General features: G+C 35.8%; 1 protein-coding gene across 1 annotated transcript; it reads right to left on the reverse strand.

Moving 5' to 3' along the window:
• Positions 1-4,437, reverse strand: LOC120189037 (agamous-like MADS-box protein MADS1). The gene is made up of 8 exons (XM_039192379.1): positions 4,182-4,437; positions 3,844-4,073; positions 1,780-1,858; positions 1,040-1,101; positions 860-959; positions 715-756; positions 603-644; positions 1-346 (listed from the first exon to the last, which is right to left on the reverse strand). Exons 2-8 carry the CDS (start codon positions 4,062-4,064, stop codon positions 170-172), a joined length of 723 nt encoding a protein of 240 aa, XP_039048310.1. The 5' UTR covers positions 4,065-4,073; positions 4,182-4,437; the 3' UTR covers positions 1-169.
• Positions 4,438-22,337: the final 17,900 nt, after the last annotated feature.

Raw genomic sequence — 22,337 nt, forward strand, 5'->3', positions numbered from 1 at the left:
TTGTCTGGAAAAATAAATTTTTTTATCAGTCTTACACATTAAAACACACTTGACATAGCTAAATTCATGGCAGAAGAATTCTAGGGTCCTGCCTTATAGCCTTTCCTGGGTACATGCCGCTACCTTCATACAAAATACTCAGAAACAGCTGATGAAACCTTAAAAATTCTTACATTAATTGAATGGCCATCTGGTCCTGTTGTTGGTGGTGGTAATGATTAGTGGGTTGTAAGGCATTGACTTTAAAGTAGTTTCGAGAGTCCAATGGCTGATAAGTCATGGCTTCAAAGTTAGACCCTTCTGGCATCAAGTTCATGTTCTGTATCTTCCTCTCATTCTCAGCTATCTGCACAGAAATAATCAAGTGATGAACTCCTCATCAAACACTGCAACCAGGGATTTAAATTGCGATTGGCGGTCGCATTTTGGATGTGTTGGGTTTATCACCGTTGTGGCAATAGCAGGTGCTGTTACGGACATTACATGAAATAACGGTTTCAGACTGCACCTCTACCGCTATGTAACGGCTGCTATTCCGATAGCAGAGCCCTAGTTAAATCCCTGACTGCAACTCAAAAACACACGAAGAAAAGAAAGAGTACCCTTGCTCGGAGAAACTTGTTATTGTTCTGCAAATCATTATCCTGCAGTGGACAGATTCATCAAAGCCAAATGATACGAGGGATTTGAATGCTTAAAACTTGGATTTCTTACCCTTTTCTGCATATACTCAATTTCTGCAAACAGCTGCTCATTCTGGTGACATTTAGGAGGAATAAAATCAAACAAGAAAGGGATATTTATCAGTGGTAAAACATCTTCAAAGGGTTATTTTGATAAATTTGAATATATATATCACCTTTTTGGAACGGATTTTGCTAATTCCTCTTTCTAGACGAGACTCCAAGCTTTTTAGCTCCTTCATAGGCAATCCCAGGAGTGACTCACCAAGCATATTCCTGGAAACATTTACTGTTTTGGTTAAAGGAAAATGGAACTGATCGAATGAAGAACAAAGAAGATTATATTAATATAACACCTGTTCGTCTTCTGCAAATTCCGGATTTGATTGCGTAGGTTGTCGGCTTCTTGCTGGTAGAACTGGAATTTTACAACGGCTTTGCATTAGTTTATCACGTGCAATCAATAACTATAATTAAGTGATATCTATTAATTAGAGTGATTAAGGATATTTATGTTGTCTCACTCACTTTATGCGGATTTAAAAATATCATTTTCTTTAAAGATATAATAACAAAAAAGAAAATAACTATAATTCAGTGTCTCCTTCACCATTTGAATACGTGAGATTTATCATATGAAAATAGGGCTTTGGATCAGAGGAAAGCTGTGGATACGTAAAGTTTTTTTATTATGGGATTGTTTAAATAGGTATGATTGAATTTTGGTGTGCTATTTCAAATTTAGACATAATGATAAAAAATATATATTCAACGGTTTATTAAATAATTATTTTAGTTTTAAAATAAAACTAACGGTCAATATTTTAAAACATGGGTCTTTTGACCTTAAAATGAAACGCAAGGTGAAAATATTTTAAAAAATAATAAAGATTAAAATGATTATTTATTTAAATATTAAGAGTGTTTTTTCTCTAAAATAAAATATTAAAAGTAAAATACTCAAAAAAAAAGAATTAATAATAAAATAATTATTTAATTAAATTTTAGGGACGTTATTTAACATTATCCCTCAAATTTATTATTTTTTTTCTTTTTTGAATATTTATATAGTATAGTTTTTAGTTCCATAACGTACCTGAGTATTAGTTTCAGAAACTGACCCTGGATGGGAGGAATCACAAGCTTTTTTGTACCTATCAATCGTTGCTTTAACACTGCAAATACAATGTTAATTACATTGCAAACAAAATAAACATATTCATGTTAAATAATTAAGCAAATAGTGCTGTGCTGTGATAGGTGTGAGCATTATTATTATTATATCTAAAAGTATAGCTATTAGCTAATAGTTAAGCTTAATGGTCAAATCAACCTACTTTCTCAGCAAACTGAATCGAATACGAAACCATGGAGGGGAAAGACTGATAAGACCTCGAGGCAGGCACTTTAATGTTTGATACCTTAATTTCGTCGAGCCAGTGGTTGGATGTCTAAGCCACGCTGGCACCGTTCTAACTGTTTGATGGGCTCAGGAGTCAGGATTTCTATGGTCAAGCTAGTACCAGGTGTCAGGAACCCATTGCACCATGGATAATACTCTAAAGCCGTACGTTATTTTAGTTATTGACCTTATTTTAAAGGGGGCAAAGTAAAAAAACGAGAAATAGAATAGTGATTTTAATCAACTCCTGTCCCTGTCTGAAAAACTGTGACTACATCAGAGCCGTCCATTGTTGCCAGCAGCCATAGTTGTACATTTTCAAGGAAGAAAGAAAAACCAAAACTCTACCATTGGCTCGCAGTTATCGTACGTTGTTTCTCTCTGTGTTGTTTCAGAAACAATGGAAACTACAGTGAAGTCACTATAATGATATGACGAAGAAGAAAGATCGGATTTTTTTGTTATTTTAGTACTTCTCATAAGTTTAAGGTTAAACATTTTTTATTGATTGAGATGATTAAAATACTGTTTATTCTAAAAAAATTAATCATGTAATAATAAAAATATTTAAAACACTCAAATGTCATATTTAAATCTAAAATTTTTAAGGGTGACAAATATTCCTTAATTAATGAATTCCTTACTTTTTTTAACTTGAATATATATATAGAGAGAGAGAGAAACAGTTTCGAATCATGTCATAAAAGAAATTGGTGAGCAGTCATGAGACTGAAAAAATCGTGTATGACGTGACCAAAAGATTAGTTAACTAAGACAAAACACCAACCTTATCTTAGTATGGGGTCATCAAAAACCTAGATAGATTTCAACTGTGCCCAAATAGGATAATAAAATAAGGGTATGTAATTATTTGTAGACTTGTAATTGGTTGATGAAAGATAACTACTTGATTTAAGGGTTACCAGTCACAGAATCTTGTGAGGGGTGAGTAGTTAGCCTTATGTTGTTAATGGCAAAGATATTTAAAAAAAGTAAGAACCCTAATTCGGTTACACGTTTGACTATGAGCTCACGCGGGGATTTTAGGGAAATTTCATGTAGGAAGGAACTCTAATGTGATTTAGGGTTTTTAAAACCTTATTTTTTATGAGTATCGGGTGAATATAACATAATATTTATTCGAAGATTCTTAATTATTTAACAATGAACACTCATATAATATTCCAGGCGTCGTGTTAGGACTCGATATCTCGAGAGATAACAATAATCTCTTACCTACTAAGATAATTTGTGATAAAATCCTAATGTGATTTGTTAGAGCTGGGTTGTTTCTTAGGCAAAAGTAGTTTTCGCTTTCTTGATGTAACTTAACTGACATGCCATTAAAGATGTCAATGAGAGAGCTTGGGAGCTAATGAGAAGTTGACAACTTGCTGATTTTAAGGGTCATTTACTTTACTTCCCAAGGTGAAAGAAAGAGAACAAAATTGGAACCCTAAATCTATGTTCCAATTTTGTTTATTACCACGAACATAGTGTTTCCGAGCACCAGATCTGTGTATCCACAAACTAGGAACTCAAGAAATGTTCATATACAACCAGAAAAAAGAAAACCCCAAATTTTATACAAGTGAAAAAAATAGAAAGATTTGTTTGCAAAGCTAAAATCTTCAACCAGATACACCCAAACATGATTTTTTTCATTGTACTTTCTTAAACCAAGTACAAATTAAAACTGAGAAAACTGAGGGTATTCTTTTAAATAAGTAAAATGAAAGGGCTGATGAGCAAAGATACCTGTTATTAGCGTACTCGTAGAGGCGGCCGCGGTTGGAGAAGACGATCAGAGCAACTTCAGCATCGCAAAGAACTGATAATTCATAGGCCTTCTTGAGCAAACCATTGCGCCTTTTGCAGAACGTAACCTGACGATTCGTCGTGTTTTCGATCCGTTTGATCTCGATCTTTCCCCTCCCCATTTTCTTCGAGTTCTCTTGGGATTCATTTGGGTACACCATGGTTGATAACTGAGAAAACACATACACAAATGATAAATAGTGTGATAATTAAAAAGGATTTATTGAAAAATGAAACCCAAAAAGGATTAAGTTTCAGTTCATAGCTGACTAATTTACCTGGAGAGAAAAGGAAAAAAGAGGAGGGAAAGTATGATAATTAACTAAGAACAGCAACAAAGGGAAACTGGGTTTTTGAGGTATTATTTTTCTGAGTAGAAGTGATGAAGAGAAAATGGAAGATTGAAGGGTTGAGAGGTTTCTATTTATAAAAGTAAACAACCACCTTTTTTTATTTACACCATTTACAAAACCAGCTAATTAATTTGCCATTTTTAATACAAATATGTGTAGCTTTTTAGTTGTACATGTATCTCTGGTTCCTCCCCTTCTAAGCTTTGAATTATATGAAAGTTGAAGGATTTATGAAAAAATGGTTGAATTCGTATCTATTGACTGCTCTAATGGTTAAAGGGAGTGTTGTTATCTATTGAATTCTTAAGTTCAAACAGTTGTCCTTATATAATTGAGAAAATTTAATTGTATACATTGCTAATGACTAAGAAAAATCATGATCATATGTTAAGTTTTAAAAAAAAGATTGAAGATGGGGTATCGTCACTTGCCGGGATTAATCCTAGGGGTTACTCAAAATTTCATATTTTCATACAGTTAGGTATTTTCTTTGCATTTTCCGTTAATATTTCGCACCCTTGAAATTTTAATATAAATAATGCATTTTTTTATGACCGGTATGATTCTATATATTCCATTAATTAACTAAGCATATATTTTTAATAGCTTTTCATGTGAATGAAAAGAGGGTATTAAGCATTGCAATAGAAAGAGAAAAGGAGCCTTTTGAAAGGGATTATTAATGGCGGTGAATGAGACGTTAAGCTTAGTTGCAAACAAGCAGACCCAATTTTGGAAATGAGAGCACAGGAAATTGCAGAAGCAGAAAAAAAGCTTAAATTAATTTCTAAAACGATAAACAAACAATGTCGTGTGAAATTGTCAAAAATAAAGTACTATTTTTATATTCATAATTTGAAGTTGAAAGAATAAAAGAGTTTATCTGAAATTGACCGTCAAATTTGAACATGTCGTGTGAAAGAGAAGAATAAATACAAGTCAAAATGGTTGATTTTGGAACTATGATTTATATCTAACGTACATTCAGTGTTCAACACTCGGTGAAAGAGATCCACAAACATTTTGAGTCACAAATTTGAACACTGAATTTATATCTATGATCTTGGAACATAAGAAGGGGTTACATCTATGATTGATGCTTGCTTGGACAATGATTTAGAGTGAATTTGTCTCAATTATTTTAGATATACGTAATTTTGTTATTGTTATAAAAAAAAGATAGGTATGATGATTAATTTAAATCGAATACTACAATGATTTATTATCAAATACTATAAACACCTATTATGAGTCTATTAAATATAGTATGGCATAACAAAAATAATAATCCAACCGATTAAATAAAATTTTAAAAATTCAAACAATTCATCTTTCACTTGAATTTTTTAACATAACTCATAATACAAGAACAAACTAATTGAAACTCGGTGATAAAAAAATTATTGTTATTCCTTAAGGTCACAGGTTCGAGCACCATGAATGTCAGATGTGTGGATGTTCAATGTCAAGTAATTGATAGTTATCTTTGAACACATACTATCTTAAATTTGTTCCAAATTAATAAAAAAAATTGTAAACAAAATCAAACAAACCACATGACAATGATTCAAACACAACAATTGACACGATGATAAATATTTGATAGGGAAAATTTGATGCTTTTGTGATCCTACTCAACTTAACGAGGTTAATGTATGCTTAAACCATTAAACAAAGAAATATGAGTACTTATGATTCCCACAAAATAAAAATACTCATTTCTCAACAAAAGAAAAAAGAAAAAAAAGTTAGCTTATATTTCCCTACCCATCCCACAAAGAATCTATCATAGAAAACATGTACTAAACTTGCCAAGGTTGACACTTGGGATTTTCTAACCATCCAATTGCAATCTTTGAATCAGATTCAATTATCACATCAAGTTTATTCTTCCACTTGGGTTTTTTTATATAAAAAATGTTTTGGGGCAATTTTGAAACATTATTTCATGTCAATGTAAGTCAAATATATTCTAGGATTATTTGAAGTTTATGTTGTTTTAGATTATGATATGGAATTTAAGTTTTTTTTTTCTCGGCAAGCATACTTTTATTTGTTTAATCCTAGAATTTTAGACTTAATTGTGAGACTCGTTTAAAAAATTATTCTTAATCCTAATTAGGAAAAAAAAAAGAGTGCAACACAATCTGATAAAAAAATCCAAACAGATACATTAAAACATTTTAACCACATACTTGACAGTACATACACTTATCGATACATTACCACCCGGCTTTGAATGGTTTTAGTTTTACAAGTTGAGCCATTATAAGCATGTATCATTTCATCTCGAAGTCATTTTTTTTTTTGCTCAGCATCAAATTTTATTAAGGATACAAAATCTCTGAAATCAAGGTTATGTTATGTGTATCATTAAAAACCTCCTTAAATCTATATGAAAGAAAAGAGTACAACATAATTCGGTAAAAAATAATAATTTCAATGGGTATAAGCACGGCAACTAACAACCAAAATCAACAAGGCACCATGAGACACCAAACTCAAAGAATTCGGATTTGAACACCACTCGAAGTCATTTTGAGTTATGTGTTAATCATTTTATGTCTTAATTATTTTCTTAAAAATTAAATTATTGTCAATAATCTTTAAAGTAAGTGGTTAAAAGTTTTCCGTCGACACCTCGACTTAAAAGCAAAAAATTTCCTTCCTCCTCTCCTAAATAAAAATTGTTAAAAAAAGTAATTGTTGAATTTTATTATCAAATAAATTGACCCAATCAAAAGTAAAGGCATAAAGCCTCAAAGTTTGAAATCAACACCAACTTAAGAAAAAAGAATTGACCCAAAATTTACCAAAAATAACACATGATTTGTACGCCTTCCCAAAATGAAACACATATTCCCTTAATCACGATTAAAAAAAAAGTTTGAAGCGGATGAAGCCATTTCTTCCTACATCATATCACAGCAATAAATTCAGCCTGCAAACCCCAAATTTCCAATCTAATAGCTTCAAGGCACAACTTGATTAAACTATTTATTCATTAATTACACCCCTCAATGAAGCAATCCAACAAACACCTGATAGGCACCAAACCAAAACTGGTTGTAGTAAAAATAAAATAATTTTGGATCAACATTACTTAGCCTCATGTAATTGATTTTGACAAAACAAAGGCAATGGAGACGATCATTCTAGAGTGGTCACACTTCCATACCCACCAAAAGCAAAGGTAGACATGCATTATTTAATATTATGGATTTAACAATGCTTCATCATTTTGATAATTTATGGTCCTTTGTTCCCTTGTCTACATTTGGCCACTCCCTGCATTGTTTATCTTAACCATGGTCTCCTCTTGCTTTGCTTTAAAAAGAGTATAAATAGATTACCCGTTTAGTACCCCAATTATTACATTTATTTTGTTTTGATCATTCAACTATTTTTATTTTAAAATCATATTTATTGTCATGTTTTGATTTCGTTTTGGTCACTCACTGTTAAAAATTAACGGTGATACTGACGTGTCACCATAAGGTAATGTCACGTCATCGCTAATTTTCTTTAAAAATATCACATCAACATTCTGTTAATTTTTTAATTGAAGATGATCAAAATAAAACTAAAATATAACGTTAAATATAATTTTTAAAAAACCAATAGTTTGGTAACCAAAACAAAAAAAATGATAATTGGAATACTAAACGTGTAGTTTATCCAAATATCAATCAAATGGAACCTAAGATTTCTTTTCCCTCTTGAGGATTAAAAACTCAACAACGGAATAGGATCAAAGAGAGGAGAAATTTACCAACAATAATGGGATGAGGGACTAGATTTCTTAAGTAAGGTCAGAGGTTCTAACCTTGGCGTTTGCGAATGAAGCAAACTGAGTTGGGAGAGTCGCCCTCGCCTCTGCAGTATTCGATTTGGATTAATCGGTCAATAGATCAAATATCAATGATTAATTTAAGAAAAAAAGGAGAAATTTAATAAATGTGATTCATAGCACCAATTTGACCAATTAAGTTAATTTTGTTTTAGAACAAAATATAATTTAAGCGAAATTATTTATAAATAAATAAAAAAATTACTATCAAATTTTCTTTAAAGAAAATAATGTTTTCTTGAATAGGCTTTTAAATATTTTTTTAATATTATATAAATGTAAAGATCAAAACACTCTTATATTAATATTAAATACTATTAATTTTGTTTTCTATTTAAATTGATACTTGGTTAACCAGTAACACCCTCAATAAAAGTAAAAGATTTTATAATTAGGCTTAATGATATTTTTTGCCTTAAATTTTTCATAAAAAAATTATTTTATCTCTTAAACATTTCTACCTGTTATAGTCCTCGCACTTTTAGTATTTATCAAGTTAAACTAACTGACGGAAAAAGTAATTGGTCCGTTAAGTTAAAATCAACTTTTTATTTTTTTACATTTTATAAATTTTATAAATTTAAAAAAATTAATAATTAAAATAATTTTATTTATATTTTTACATTTTTAATATTTTAGCATTTTAAATTATCTTATTATTTTAAAAAAATGACAAAACAATTAATACTGATATTAATGAATAGAAAAAAAATAGCTGATGTTAGTTTAATAAGATATTTTTCTATCAATTGATTTAATTTGAAAATATAATAAAAAAATTAAACATCAAAAGAGACTAAAAAATATGTAAAACTAATTTTTTTTTTATAGATTTGAAGATAAAAAATATTTTTTCTAAATATTTTATGACATGTTCATAATCTTTGTATATACCATGCAGAGATAATTGTTAGAATCTAAAATTTCAAAACAACTCCCTCTAATCACTCAAACTACTTAATAGATTCATAAAAAATGTCATTAAACCTAATAATAATAGAATAGAGATTACAGAATCACCCGGCTTTTTACCATGTAATCAAAATATAATCTACATTAAAGAAAAGATTACGTAACCCATACCATTTGATAAGAGTTAAATCTGAATAAGCAACCCATCTTTTACCATTAAAAGTATAGGTCAAACATGCATGTGATTTCCTTGAAAAACCAGGAATTTCACCCTTTTCTAACTATATATTTTATTACATGAACGGAGTGATTTCAGTGGTCAAATGAATGATTGATATTCTTAGAGGACAGGGGTTTGAGTACGATGTCTGTATGGATGTTTGAACGTTCAATGCAAAATGATTGAGAGTCTTTCGAATAATAATACCTTATTGTAATACCCTAATTTTGTCCGGGCCATTTAAATTCATTTGAAGACGATCGAGAATTAAGTTGAAGATGTTTGTGCTTGATGATGAATTATTTCAAAAGATAAATCACGGAAGTTTACGTTTGAAAGCTTGAGGTGTTTAATTGGACTAAGTCGTATAGGTTCGTTTTGGAAATTAAGGCACAATTTGAAATTTAATCCCAAATACAAATTTAAGTGTCTAAAGACCATTTATGTCTTTGAAGTCCAATTACAAGCCAAATTAAATGAAAGTTCGAGATTCAAGTCCAACAGCAGTCTCAAAATGAAAACCCATTACACCAGACTCGACCCATTTGGCACCATTTCCAGCTCTAACACGGTGCTATTGCTGCCCACGTGAAGGAGACACCCAACAGCAGACTCCTCCCACGTGCACCCAATGTGAAGCACTCATCCACTGCAGCAGATCATGCCTCCCAAGAAAGCCCATGCTTGACCGGACATCACCCTGCCAGCATTATGACCGAGCAGCTCGGTTTCCACAAGCAGTACCCAACCCGGATCTGTTTGCACAGGTCACCAGCAGCCCCACGTGAGGCTCCTCTGCCCATCCGAGCACCAAGCCCGAGCATTCCTCGGCTCCCACATACTTGTGCACCCATGTGAAGCACTGCAACCGAGCATCACACGTGAAGACCCTGTGCCCAGGCTCCACTGAACGAGACTCCCAGAAGCTCCTGCCAGGACCATACCCGAGCAGACAAGCTCGGCTCCCCATCACCCGTGACCTACAACACGCGAGGAACGAGGAACAACAAGGGGTTAAAGCAGAAGAGAGCAGTGAACAACCGGAGATCACAACGGAAAAAAAAGATACAGACAACAAACAGAGGGGCGAGAACAAAATCGGTAACCGATAGCAAGAAAAAAAAAACAGTAACACAGGGGGTTCCATCAGCCATCAAGAACAGAACAAAGATTCACAACAGTAGGGAAGGTTATCAACAACAAGGGTCTCGGTTTTCAGAAAAAAAAAGAGTAAACAAAAGAGATTTCCACTCACTTTTCGAATAATGAATGGAAAGAATATTGTAGCATGAATTTCACCATTGTATTCAAAAAAATTGAGAAAGCAATAGAGATACAAGTTGAGATTCAAGGTATTCTTTCGATTTATTTTCGTTTTCCTTTTTTTATGTGTGTATGTGTGTTCAAAACAAAGAAAGAGAAGAAACAAAATAGAAAGAGAGTGATCTGTTTACCTTAGGAACGAGGACCATTCCTGGCATTATGGTCGGCGAAAAGTCGAGGGTCATGTCCTTAGGTCGATTAGAACCTTGCATGTGGGCTAGGGGTTAGTTTCTAGGCCGAGGTTGTTCAAAATAAAAAGAGTGAACAATAGTTTCGATCCAACTTACCTTGTGTTGCCAAGTCCCAGCTGGTGTAGTGTCCGTCGCCGGAGAGGTAAGCAGCTGCTGTAAAAACAAGGTGGAGAGTTGAAGTCTCGGCCGTGGCTTGCGAACGAGGGAGATGGGAAGCTGTGAAGGGTATCGACGAGAGAGGAAAGATTGAGGTGTTGAGTTTGGTTTAGGACTAGTTTCCAGGGCCAACACCATTGGTGGCCTACCGTCGGCGTAGGACGAGCCCTTGTGGCTCTCGGTCGAACCGGCGAGGATGAACGAGGGAGATGGGTGAGTTGTAGATGAGAGTAGCGCCGTTCTGCGTGGAAGAAGAGAATAGGCAAATGAAGGTTAGGTTTAGTCTAAAGTTAGTTTATATTAGGTTTTTAGGGTTAATTGCTTTAAGGTCACTATACATTTGCCATTGATTTCCATTTTGGTCCCAATCGAGTTCTGTTTGTTTCGTAATTTGGACTTCATCTTTCATGTACATTTTATTTTAGTCCTGAATGATAGGGTATGCATTTTCTTTCGTTTTCACATTTGGTTTTCAAGTTTTTACAAATTCTATTTTAGTCCTTGAACATAGTTGTTTTGAATTATTCTTTGTTTGTACATTTGCTATACGGTTTTGTAAATCTACATTTTGGCCTAGCATGTAATTGTGGATTTATTTCATAGTTAGTCATGCATTTATTCGGTTAGTTCATTTTAATCCATGAATATAGTATCTTATCATTTTTAAATCTGATCTTCATAGTTTTATGCGTATTTAATTCCAGTCCCAAATGTTGTGTCATTTAGCTTTTGTTACTTTAGACATTTAACTTTTGAATGTTTTGCATGTTTCTTTTTAGTCATATGTATGTCTAGGGTTTATTATAATTTTAGTCCATTATGGTGATGATTTGTTTTATTCTGGTTTTATTGTTTACTATGTGTACTACTCGTATGTTCATTTCAATGATTATTTTGTTTATATTTGGATATTAAAGTTCGGTTTAATGTGATTTGGTTGTTAGTGTAACATGTAGTTTGGTATGTTATGTTTTTATTTTTTCATATTTAAGTCCCATTAGTATGTACATATTAATATGTTAAGTAATGTTAGTGCATGTTAGTTTTTCATATATTATTTATTAATTAGATAATTTTTAATATCGTATGTTAACCTCGTGTGCATAACTCGATGTATTTACATAATTTAATTAAGGGTAATATCTTTTTAATTTAAAATTGTTTTAAGTGGTTGTCTTAACTGATTAGATATCCGCTTTGACGATTTTAAATTAAAAGTATATCCCACCAGTAACGCCTAATTAAATTTGGATTAATCACTTTAAAATTTGGGAATGAAAGAAAAAGAAATATTCGGCTATTTAAATTATTTGAGAAAAGATCGTTAGAACTCACCTAAAGATCTGGTCTCAATATTTGTAAATAATCGAATATTCTTTATCTTTCTAATGGCTTGGCAATTTTAATTTAACCTATTTTGTTGCTTTTTTTTAATGTTATAAAATTTGCATTTATTATGGTTTTAAGGGATCATTAATCAAATTAAACTCGAACTCGTGAAATTCGTTGCAAAGACATTAATTAATCAACTAGGTACCGATTTAGGGCGTTGTGGGGGTGCTAATCCTTCCCCACACGTAATCGACTCCCGAACTCAGATTTTGGTAACGTAGACCGTAAATTTGTCGTTTTAATTAAAATTAATTTTTATTTAAAATGACAACGTTTTTGGGTGTCCAATCACACCCTAATCAAAGATTGGTGGCGACTCCTCGAACAATACGTTTTAATCATTAAGGAATTTCCAAATTTTCGAAACGAGAGGTTTTCTAAAATCACATTGTTTTTAATTAAAATTCAATCCTAAAGAGAATAATTAAAAATGACGCGGTTTTTCAAAATCGTTCCCCCCGCAGTTAAAAATCGCTTCGACAGCTTGGCGACTCCGCTGGGGAATTTTAGAGAGTCAGGCCTATAGTCGATTAATTAATTGTCTTTGCAAACGAAAGTTGTAAGTTCACTTTAATTTGATTTTTGATCCCTGATTTGTTTTAAATTGTTGTTTGCATTTTAATTTGCGTTTTAATTAACAAATAAATAGTTGTACTAACGTGTGATTTACATGTTTCAGTTTTTTGACCTTCACTTTAGTTTGTTGTGTTTCTTGGATCGAGGGAAAGGATTATAGGTTTCTCCTTTACAGTCGCAACAACCATTTTGATATTTAGAGCCTTCTAACTGTGCTCTGTCCCGTTAGGTAGGGGTGAACGCTACGCTTACGTGAGAAAAATTACTTTTCTCCGCATGGGCTTTAGCAAGTAACCTCTGGGGTACATGTCTTATGTTTACGAGTGAAACATTGAGTTTCCTCGTATGGACATAGGGAAATGTATCCTCTCGAAATTGAACTTGATCCGTTTTAAGCCTATAATGGGCGAGGATCGAGGGTTTGGCAAGCCCAAGGGGGCACCAGCAAAGGACAATTCGAGGACCCTTTTAGAAATACTGAAACTCTGCCCATCTTATGTTGAATTTCTGTCTGCAGACACGAAGGGGAAACTCATTCTAACCTTTTCCTCGAATTTATTTTTGCAATAAGTATGAGAACTAGAAAAGCATGCGGTTAGGTTTATATTTTCGCACAAAACATGTGAATTAGATACCATGCGGTTAGGATCTTTTATGAATGACAAAACATGTGGGTAGATATCATGTCGGGTAGGATCTACTAAAGCATGATTGGGTAGCCAGCATGTGAGGGTAGGTTTTATGTGATGTTTACGGTATCCACTATCTTGTTGTTTATCTTATGTGTACTAACCCGTTTTCGTTCTATGTCTATTTTATTGTGATTTTATTGCATTTGCATCCTCATGTCATCGAGGGGTGTTAATTCACAAGTGATTGACTAACAAGAAGGCTGACCATATTGAGGCAAGAAATTCTCCACTATGTAGTCAAAACCAGGAGATCCAGAGATGTTCAAACGATCCATGAAGGACACCCGATGAACGAAGAGATCTGAAGCTGATTGAAGAATTCCTTTAAAGCTGCAAAGGCCAAGATGTTGACTCAAGGGATAGATACAGTCATACCAAGGACGAGAAGACCCTTCATAACGACATGAAGACCACTTCACATTGGAGGTGAGAATGGAGATTTCAAGATTCAATTTAAAGACATTCGACGACATCAAAGGTGATGAAATACGCCAACAACTTGGAGGTGCGATACAGATCCATGAAGAGTACGACTCAAGGAAATGAAGAGATGAAAAATCGCAGTTGTATTTTGACTATATGGTGTACTTACGAAATTCTTGTTGTCTAAGTGAACGGTTGTTCTTAAGTGGTCACTTTTGGGATTAACACCTCATGCATTTGCATTTGCATTTTGCATTTTCGCATTGCATGTATTAATTTAAGCATTTTTACATGCATCAATCATGAAAATATGAGAGTAACTCGTGAATGATGATGCGGCAGAAGCTCTGAAAGCAAATTGAAGTTACCCCGAGACGTGTTTCTGGAAAGATAGAGAGCAATGAATGAGATATTAGCACGAGTTAGTAGGATCGAGAGAATTCAAGAACGGCTCGTAAAGACCCAACAAGAAATGATTGATGAAGTAAAGAAGTTCCAAGTTGAATCTAGGGAACAAATGTCCAAGTTGATGAGCATGATGATTACAGTGATATATGGGGAGAAATCATCAGATGACCCTGTTACACAAGAAAAGATGAAGACTTCGGGTGAGAATCTGAAGGTTAGCGCTGCAGCCAATGTGATGATAGCAAATGATCAAGAACCTGTTAGGGGATGTGGTAATTCAAGTCAACTCCAAAAATCAAGTAAGATTCCAGAAGATGCTACGGAGATCATACTGGGAAAAGCAGAAGTTAAGGGTGAAACTTCTAATACGAAAGTGGAGCCGGACTCAAAGAAGAGAGGCATAGAGGATGTTCAAATGCCAGTGAAGAGGCCAAAAAGAATAGAAAGAAGAAGAAGGGGATGTCTCTGATTTCGATTCCGATCTCATATTCAAACTTGTTACCCTTTCTTTTTGAAAGTGGGCTCCTAAAGCCTTTTCCTCCGAGGTATAATACTTATTTGCGTCCAGACTGGCAAGGTGTCAAAAGATCATGCGGTTATCATTCTCAAGAGTTTAGTCACTCTACAGAAGATTGTACGATCCTGAGATATAAAGTTCAAAACTTCATCACGGAAGGGTTGTTATGCTTTGAAAATGGAAAACCTAAGCTCCCCGGAAGCTCAAAACTTGTCAATGAAGGGAGATATGCAAATCAATGTCTCTCCCAAGATGTTGGTCAAACGTTAAACCTTCAAAGTGAACGTTCCAGTGGTCAGTCACAGGGTCTTCATATGATCATAATAACGGCAAGGAGAAAGTAGGGTCAAAAGAGCTTTCATATAGCCAGATATATCCCAAGTTGCTCCAAGCCCAGCTGATTGCTCCACGTCTGGCCAAGCCTTTGTTGCCCCCTTATCCGAGTTGGTATAATGAGAAAGTTTCCTGTGAATATCATGCGGGAGCCCGAGGACACTCCATCGATAATTGTAGCAACTTCAAACGACAAGTCTGAGATCTTTTGGCTCAAGGAGTTATAGAGGTGGATGCTAAACAGCTGAAAGTCAATCCCCATAATAGAGTTGACGGGGTCAAAACAAGTGAAGTACATACGGAAGAGAGTGTTGAAAAAGAGAAGAGCAAAGTCAAGGAAATCGAGATATGTGAAGCAGAGATAAATTACCCAACTCTTGAGACCTCTCTGACACTAAAAAAGAAGATAGAAGTGGGAAGTGACAAGATAAAAGTCAAAGGAGAGGTAGTCCGAGACTGGCCGCAGAAGATGTCTTGGGAAAATACGACCCTCAAGGTTTTTCAAGTGCCCATTTCTGACTTGCTATCCCCTTTAATCAAGAATCAATACCTCACTCCAAGGCCATTAAGAATGAAGACTAGCCCATCCGCTTATGGCTATGACCCGAATAGTGCTTGCGATTTTCATCTAGGGGCATTGGGCCATCACACTGATAAGTGTATACCATTGATGGAAGAGATAGAAAGGCTCGTTGACAAAGGAGTCCTGACAAGAGAAGTGATCGAGAAATGGGGAGTAAGTGAGGGTAAAAACCCTAATCCAATGGGGCACCTGCTATTCTAGGGAAAGTAGGGCCTTTTTGATGAACAAGTGAAGGTTGTGCTCCACCACAATCGCATTTTTCATTTGCGGCATCTTGTTTGAACATGTTTTTTGTACTTCTCATCTTTCTGTTTGTAAGGATATTTTAAATGAATTCATGTTACTTTAAGGATGGTGAGCATTGAATCGAATTTTCAACTTGAAATTCTTTGAATATCAATTGAATTAAAAGCTCTTTAATGATTAGAGTTATAAATCTTTGACAAAATGACAAGATTGAAACCCGATAAAACAAGGACCTTGACCTTACCCCCCAGAAGATACAATCGAACACCATACCCTTTTCTTGCAGGAACCGATATAGCCTTCTCCTATCATAAGGGAATGAACCATAGGCTTGGTATTCAGGTATGCATAGGAGCGGACAACATGGGGCATCTTTTGCGTATGACATTACAAAATTGACTAGACCATTTTTTTTGACGACGTTCGATGATGATTATGATCTTTACGGATGAATAGTCGAGTAGGTGAATCTAGTTTAGGTCAGTTGCTTGGAAATTGAACTCTAACGATGAGATTTTCTGACATTCAACAACACCTAGACTATGACAGGTTCTTCTTGACAAGCTTGAGAAATTGAATCCACATACTCATCAAAATATATAATATACATGTATACAATAAAGCTGAGCTATTCCACTAAGGCAATTGGTTATAGAGGAAACTCGAAAACCCTGGCTTTATGAATAGATTATACTCAAACCATGACCTTGATCGGGTACCTGGCAATTCGGTGTATGCTCCACTGTGATTGTCAAGTCAAAGACTTTGTGATGAGATGAACCCTTCAGCTAGCCTGATAAAGGCAAATTACAATAAAGTTGATTTCAGCTAGCTCGATAATGGCAAATTAAATCAAGTTTATCTAAATAAGGAGTTGCGATAAAAATGGACTAAGGGAGTTAAGGAACACCTGTCATAGTCAATTTCACACGAGCACTCAGAAATTTCATTTTTAGATCGATATTTCTGCACTACCTTGGTTAGAGGAGTCTACGAAGCTTGAACAAATGGAAGATTTCAGAGAACTGAAATGGAAGTGTTCTGGAAATTCTAGTAATGGAGTATACTATTTGCGTCATTTTGTCCGCATCCGATTAAAATACCAAGCCAAGAAAGAAGGGCATGTTGTGATGGTCACAACGATCAAGAAAGAGATGGTATTTTGGTGGTCGAAGCCTTAGAAAATAGGAAGCCAACCTAAAACCAACCCCTCAATTTTGACACTTGTCAAAGATTTATAACCCTGAAAACATTAAAGAGCTATTGATTCTTTTGATATTCTGTGAATTCATGTTTATGATTTGATTTGATTGTGAGTCTGAATTAAGGGACAATGTTTTATAAGGTTCTTTCATTCTTTACTCCCTAAAATAAGAGAAAGAGAAAAGCATTTTCAAACAGGACAATTCAAATGTAAAAGGTCCTTGAAGCGGGTGAGGCTCATTGTGCCTCTATTGGAGAAAAAGAATAAGCGGCGCCATAACATGAAGCATTTCGCGACCTTGAAGTAGAAGGTCAAAGAGATCAGAATGGATGAAGAATAAGAGCTTTTAGCATTTCCAGATGACGTTGTCAATAACCCATCAAGGAGTAGATGCTCGCCATATTTGAAAGGGGCACATATCTCAGTCCGAATGAAAATGCAAGACAATTGTTAGAAGGTTTGATCACTTCTTAAGTAGCACGAAGAAATGCCCTCAAACTATTTGACAACACTACTGTGTAGTGACACCAGAATGAGAACATTCAAGTTGTGATATGTTGGGGCGCGACTGAACCCACATCATGTTGAGAAGACAAGATTCAGACCAAGGATGTATTAAGAATGAGCCTTACAATTTGAGGTGTTGGGGCATTTTGATGCCCGTACCAGTATAAGATAATGTTGGGGCATGACTGAACCCACGTCATGTTGAGATGAAAAGATTCAGACCAAGGAGGCATAAAGAATGAGCCTCACAATTTGAGGTGATGGGGCATTTTGAAGGCCCTTACCAGTGTAAGATAATGTTGGGGCGAGACCAAACCCACGTCATGTTGAGATGAAAAGATTCAGACCAAGAAATTATTGAGAATGAGTCTCGCAACTTGAAGTGTCAGGGGGAGACCGTGAATTTGAGCTGAGCTTACCTTGTAAAGCAAGTCAACTGAGTATCGATCAATGGCAGAGTCCTGGAAGAACAACTCTGAAAGTATAATTGAGCCAATGGCAGAAATGGGGCAACACAATCATGCTTCTGACCATAGCAAGAAGTCGAGAGAGAAAACACTTTCTCCAAAATGAATACAGAAAACAAAGATGACAAGAAGATAAAAGAAGATCAGATGGCTCTTCAAAGATGCAAGTTGAAAACTATGAGTTGCTCCACGAGTATATAAGCAGACCATAGAAAGAATGATCCAGAAGAAGAAGACTGAGTTCGCCACTTTGAAGGCAAATGAAGATTAAATCGACATTTATGCATTCATGAAAGCATCATTTGCATAAAAGAAAATGCATTACACTGATACATTGAATTGCATTCGTGTTTCTTGCATAAATACATGATTTTGACAGATCTTCCGGCGCAAAGAGAAGATGCATAATGTTAAAATCCCAATGATCGAAAGGAAGATTTTAAACCTCAAATGCAAAGTGTTTAAAGAGGCATACCCTGAAGAACAGAGAGGTCTAATCCACAGAAGAAGCATTGCCTTGAAGTGAAGACCATCAGATGTAGAAGAAAACGAAGATTTTCGTGTATGAGAAAGACTTGTACACATGAGATTGGAGAAAAGTCAATCCTAAGCCTTCACCGGAGAATAGTGAAGCAAACCATCTGAAGCCTTCACCGGAGAATAGTGAAGCAATCAATCTGAAGCCTTCACCGGAGAATAGTGAAGCAAACCATCATAAGTCTTCACCAGAGAGTAGTGAAGCAAACCATCTGAAGTCTTCACCAAAAAGTAGTGAAGCAGATCCATTTTAAGCCTTCTCAGAAGAGTGTTGGAACAAACCATCCGACCATCAGATGTAGGAGAAAAAGAAAAAGTTTTCGAGTACAAAGAAGCTGATCAAGTGATTAAAAGGAAACGCGCGCGAGGAGTCATTAACCGATTCAAGGTCCCATAAAGGGAGAGGTTCAAATGGCAGTCAAGTCAAGGAAGACTCTCGTATTCAATTGCGGCGAGACAAGCTCTCACAAGAGAAATGATTTCGAAAAGATTCTCTTAAATTCTAAATTTTTGAGTATAATGTTTTTCGAATCTTCAAGCATACATTAATGATTGATAATGTTTGATTTTCAGGTTCGACCTTTGAAGCAAATCAAACTCAAGCCTTCACAATAAAGTAGTGAAGCAAATGAAGATATACGAGTTCTATACTCCTTAAAGAAAGAAGGAGCGAACCCGTTTGAAGAGATGTCTGAGTTCCATACTCCCTAGAGAAAGAGGGAGCGAACCCGTGAAGAGATGTTCGAGTTCTATACTCCCTAAAGAAAGAGGGAGCGAACCCACTTGAAGATTATTTGAGTTCCATACTCCCTAGAGAGAGAGGGAGCGAACCCGTTTGAAGATCTTCGAGTTCTATACTCCCTGAAGAAAGAGGGAGCGAGCCCGTTTTCAGAAGATCATTCGAGTTCTATACTTCCTGAAAGAAAGAGGGAGCGAACCTGTAAGAAGAAGATGTTCGAGTTCCATAATCCCTAGAGAAATAGGGAGTAGACGCAATTGATGAAGATTGTGGGTCTTATACTCTCTGAAGATATAGGGGGGAGACACGATAGTTGAAGATTTTTCGAGTCTTATACTCTCTGAAGAAATAGGGGGCAGACGCGATTGATGAAGATTGTGAGTCTTATACTCTCTGGAGAAATAGGGAGTAGACCCGATTGTTGAAGATTGTTCGAGTCTCATACTCTCTGAAGGAATAAGGAGCAGACACGTTTTCAAAAGATTTTCGAGTTCTATACTCCCTGAAGAAAGAGGGAGCGAACCCGTAGGCAAAAGATTGTACGAGTTTCCACTCCATGAAGGAATAGGGAGTGAACGTGTTTTCCAAGGATTTTTCAAGTCTCACCCCGGGGGAGGAGTGGAGCATATCCCTCATCAAATTTTGAAGTAAGAAGAGGGAATTGGACAAAAACACCCAAGTACAATATGAGTCGTCCGAGCCATTTTAAGCTTTCTTAGAAGAATGTTGGAGCAAACCATCGGAAAAAAAAAGAAAAAAAAAGGGTCGAATATTCTCGGGTTTGTGCACGTGAGATAGAGGCGAAAGTCAAGAATAAGACTAAAGAAGAGAAATAGACGGTGCGGTCAGACAAAATTAGGTTATTTTTTGTCTTTGCCACGTTCTTGTGTTCACAACAACAAGCAAAGAGGGGCAGCTGTAATACCCTAATTTTGTCCGGGCCATTTAAATTCATTTGAAGACGATCGAGAATTAAGTTGAAGATGTTTGTGCTTGATGATGAATTATTTCAAAAGATAAATCACGGAAGTTTACGTTTGAAAGCTTGAGGTGTTTAATTGGACTAAGTCGTATAGGTTCGTTTTGGAAATTAAGGCACAATTTGAAATTTAATCCCAAATACAAATTTAAGTGTCTAAAGACCATTTATGTCTTTGAAGTCCAATTACAAGCCAAATTAAATGAAAGTTCGAGATTCAAGTCCAACAGCAGTCTCAAAATGAAAACCCATTACACCAGACTCGACCCATTTGGCACCATTTCCAGCTCTAACACGGTGCTATTGCTGCCCACGTGAAGGAGACACCCAACAGCAGACTCCTTCCACGTGCACCCAATGTGAAGCACTCATCCACTGCAGCAGATCATGCCTCCCAAGAAAGCCCATGCTTGACCGGACATCACCCTGCCAGCATTATGACCGAGCAGCTCGGTTTCCACAAGCAGTACCCAACCCGGATCTGTTTGCACAGGTCACCAGCAGCCCCACGTGAGGCTCCTCTGCCCATCCGAGCACCAAGCCCGAGCATTCCTCGGCTCCCACATACTTGTGCACCCATGTGAAGCACTGCAACCGAGCATCACACGTGAAGACCCTGTGCCCAGGCTCCACTGAACGAGACTCCCAGAAGCTCCTGCCAGGACCATACCCGAGCAGACAAGCTCGGCTCCCCATCACCCGTGACCTACAACACGCGAGGAACGAGGAACAACAAGGGGTTAAAGCAGAAGAGAGCAGTGAACAACCGGAGATCACAACGGAAAAAAAAGATACAGACAACAAACAGAGGGGCGAGAACAAAATCGGTAACCGATAGCAAGAAAAAAAAAACAGTAACACAGGGGGTTCCATCAGCCATCAAGAACAGAACAAAGATTCACAACAGTAGGGAAGGTTATCAACAACAAGGGTCTCGGTTTTCAGAAAAAAAAAAGAGTAAACAAAAGAGATTTCCACTCACTTTTCGAATAATGAATGGAAAGAATATTGTAGCATGAATTTCACCATTGTATTCAAAAAAATTGAGAAAGCAATAGAGATACAAGTTGAGATTCAAGGTATTCTTTCGATTTATTTTCGTTTTCCTTTTTTTATGTGTGTATGTGTGTTCAAAACAAAGAAAGAGAAGAAACAAAATAGAAAGAGAGTGATCTGTTTACCTTAGGAACGAGGACCATTCCTGGCATTATGGTCGGCGAAAAGTCGAGGGTCATGTCCTTAGGTCGATTAGAACCTTGCATGTGGGCTAGGGGTTAGTTTCTAGGCCGAGGTTGTTCAAAATAAAAAGAGTGAACAATAGTTTCGATCCAACTTACCTTGTGTTGCCAAGTCCCAGCTGGTGTAGTGTCCGTCGCCGGAGAGGTAAGCAGCTGCTGTAAAAACAAGGTGGAGAGTTGAAGTCTCGGCCGTGGCTTGCGAACGAGGGAGATGGGAAGCTGTGAAGGGTATCGACGAGAGAGGAAAGATTGAGGTGTTGAGTTTGGTTTAGGACTAGTTTCCAGGGCCAACACCATTGGTGGCCTACCGTCGGCGTAGGACGAGCCCTTGTGGCTCTCGGTCGAACCGGCGAGGATGAACGAGGGAGATGGGTGAGTTGTAGATGAGAGTAGCGCCGTTCTGCGTGGAAGAAGAGAATAGGCAAATGAAGGTTAGGTTTAGTCTAAAGTTAGTTTTATATTAGGTTTTTAGGGTTAATTGCTTTAAGGTCACTATACATTTGCCATTGATTTCCATTTTGGTCCCAATCGAGTTCTGTTTGTTTCGTAATTTGGACTTCATCTTTCATGTACATTTTATTTTAGTCC

The sequence above is a fragment of the Hibiscus syriacus genome, unplaced genomic scaffold, assembly GCF_006381635.1.
Source record: "Hibiscus syriacus cultivar Baekdansim isolate YM2019G1 unplaced genomic scaffold, ASM638163v2 tig00004072_pilon, whole genome shotgun sequence".
Classification (NCBI taxonomy): Eukaryota; Viridiplantae; Streptophyta; class Magnoliopsida; order Malvales; family Malvaceae; genus Hibiscus; species Hibiscus syriacus.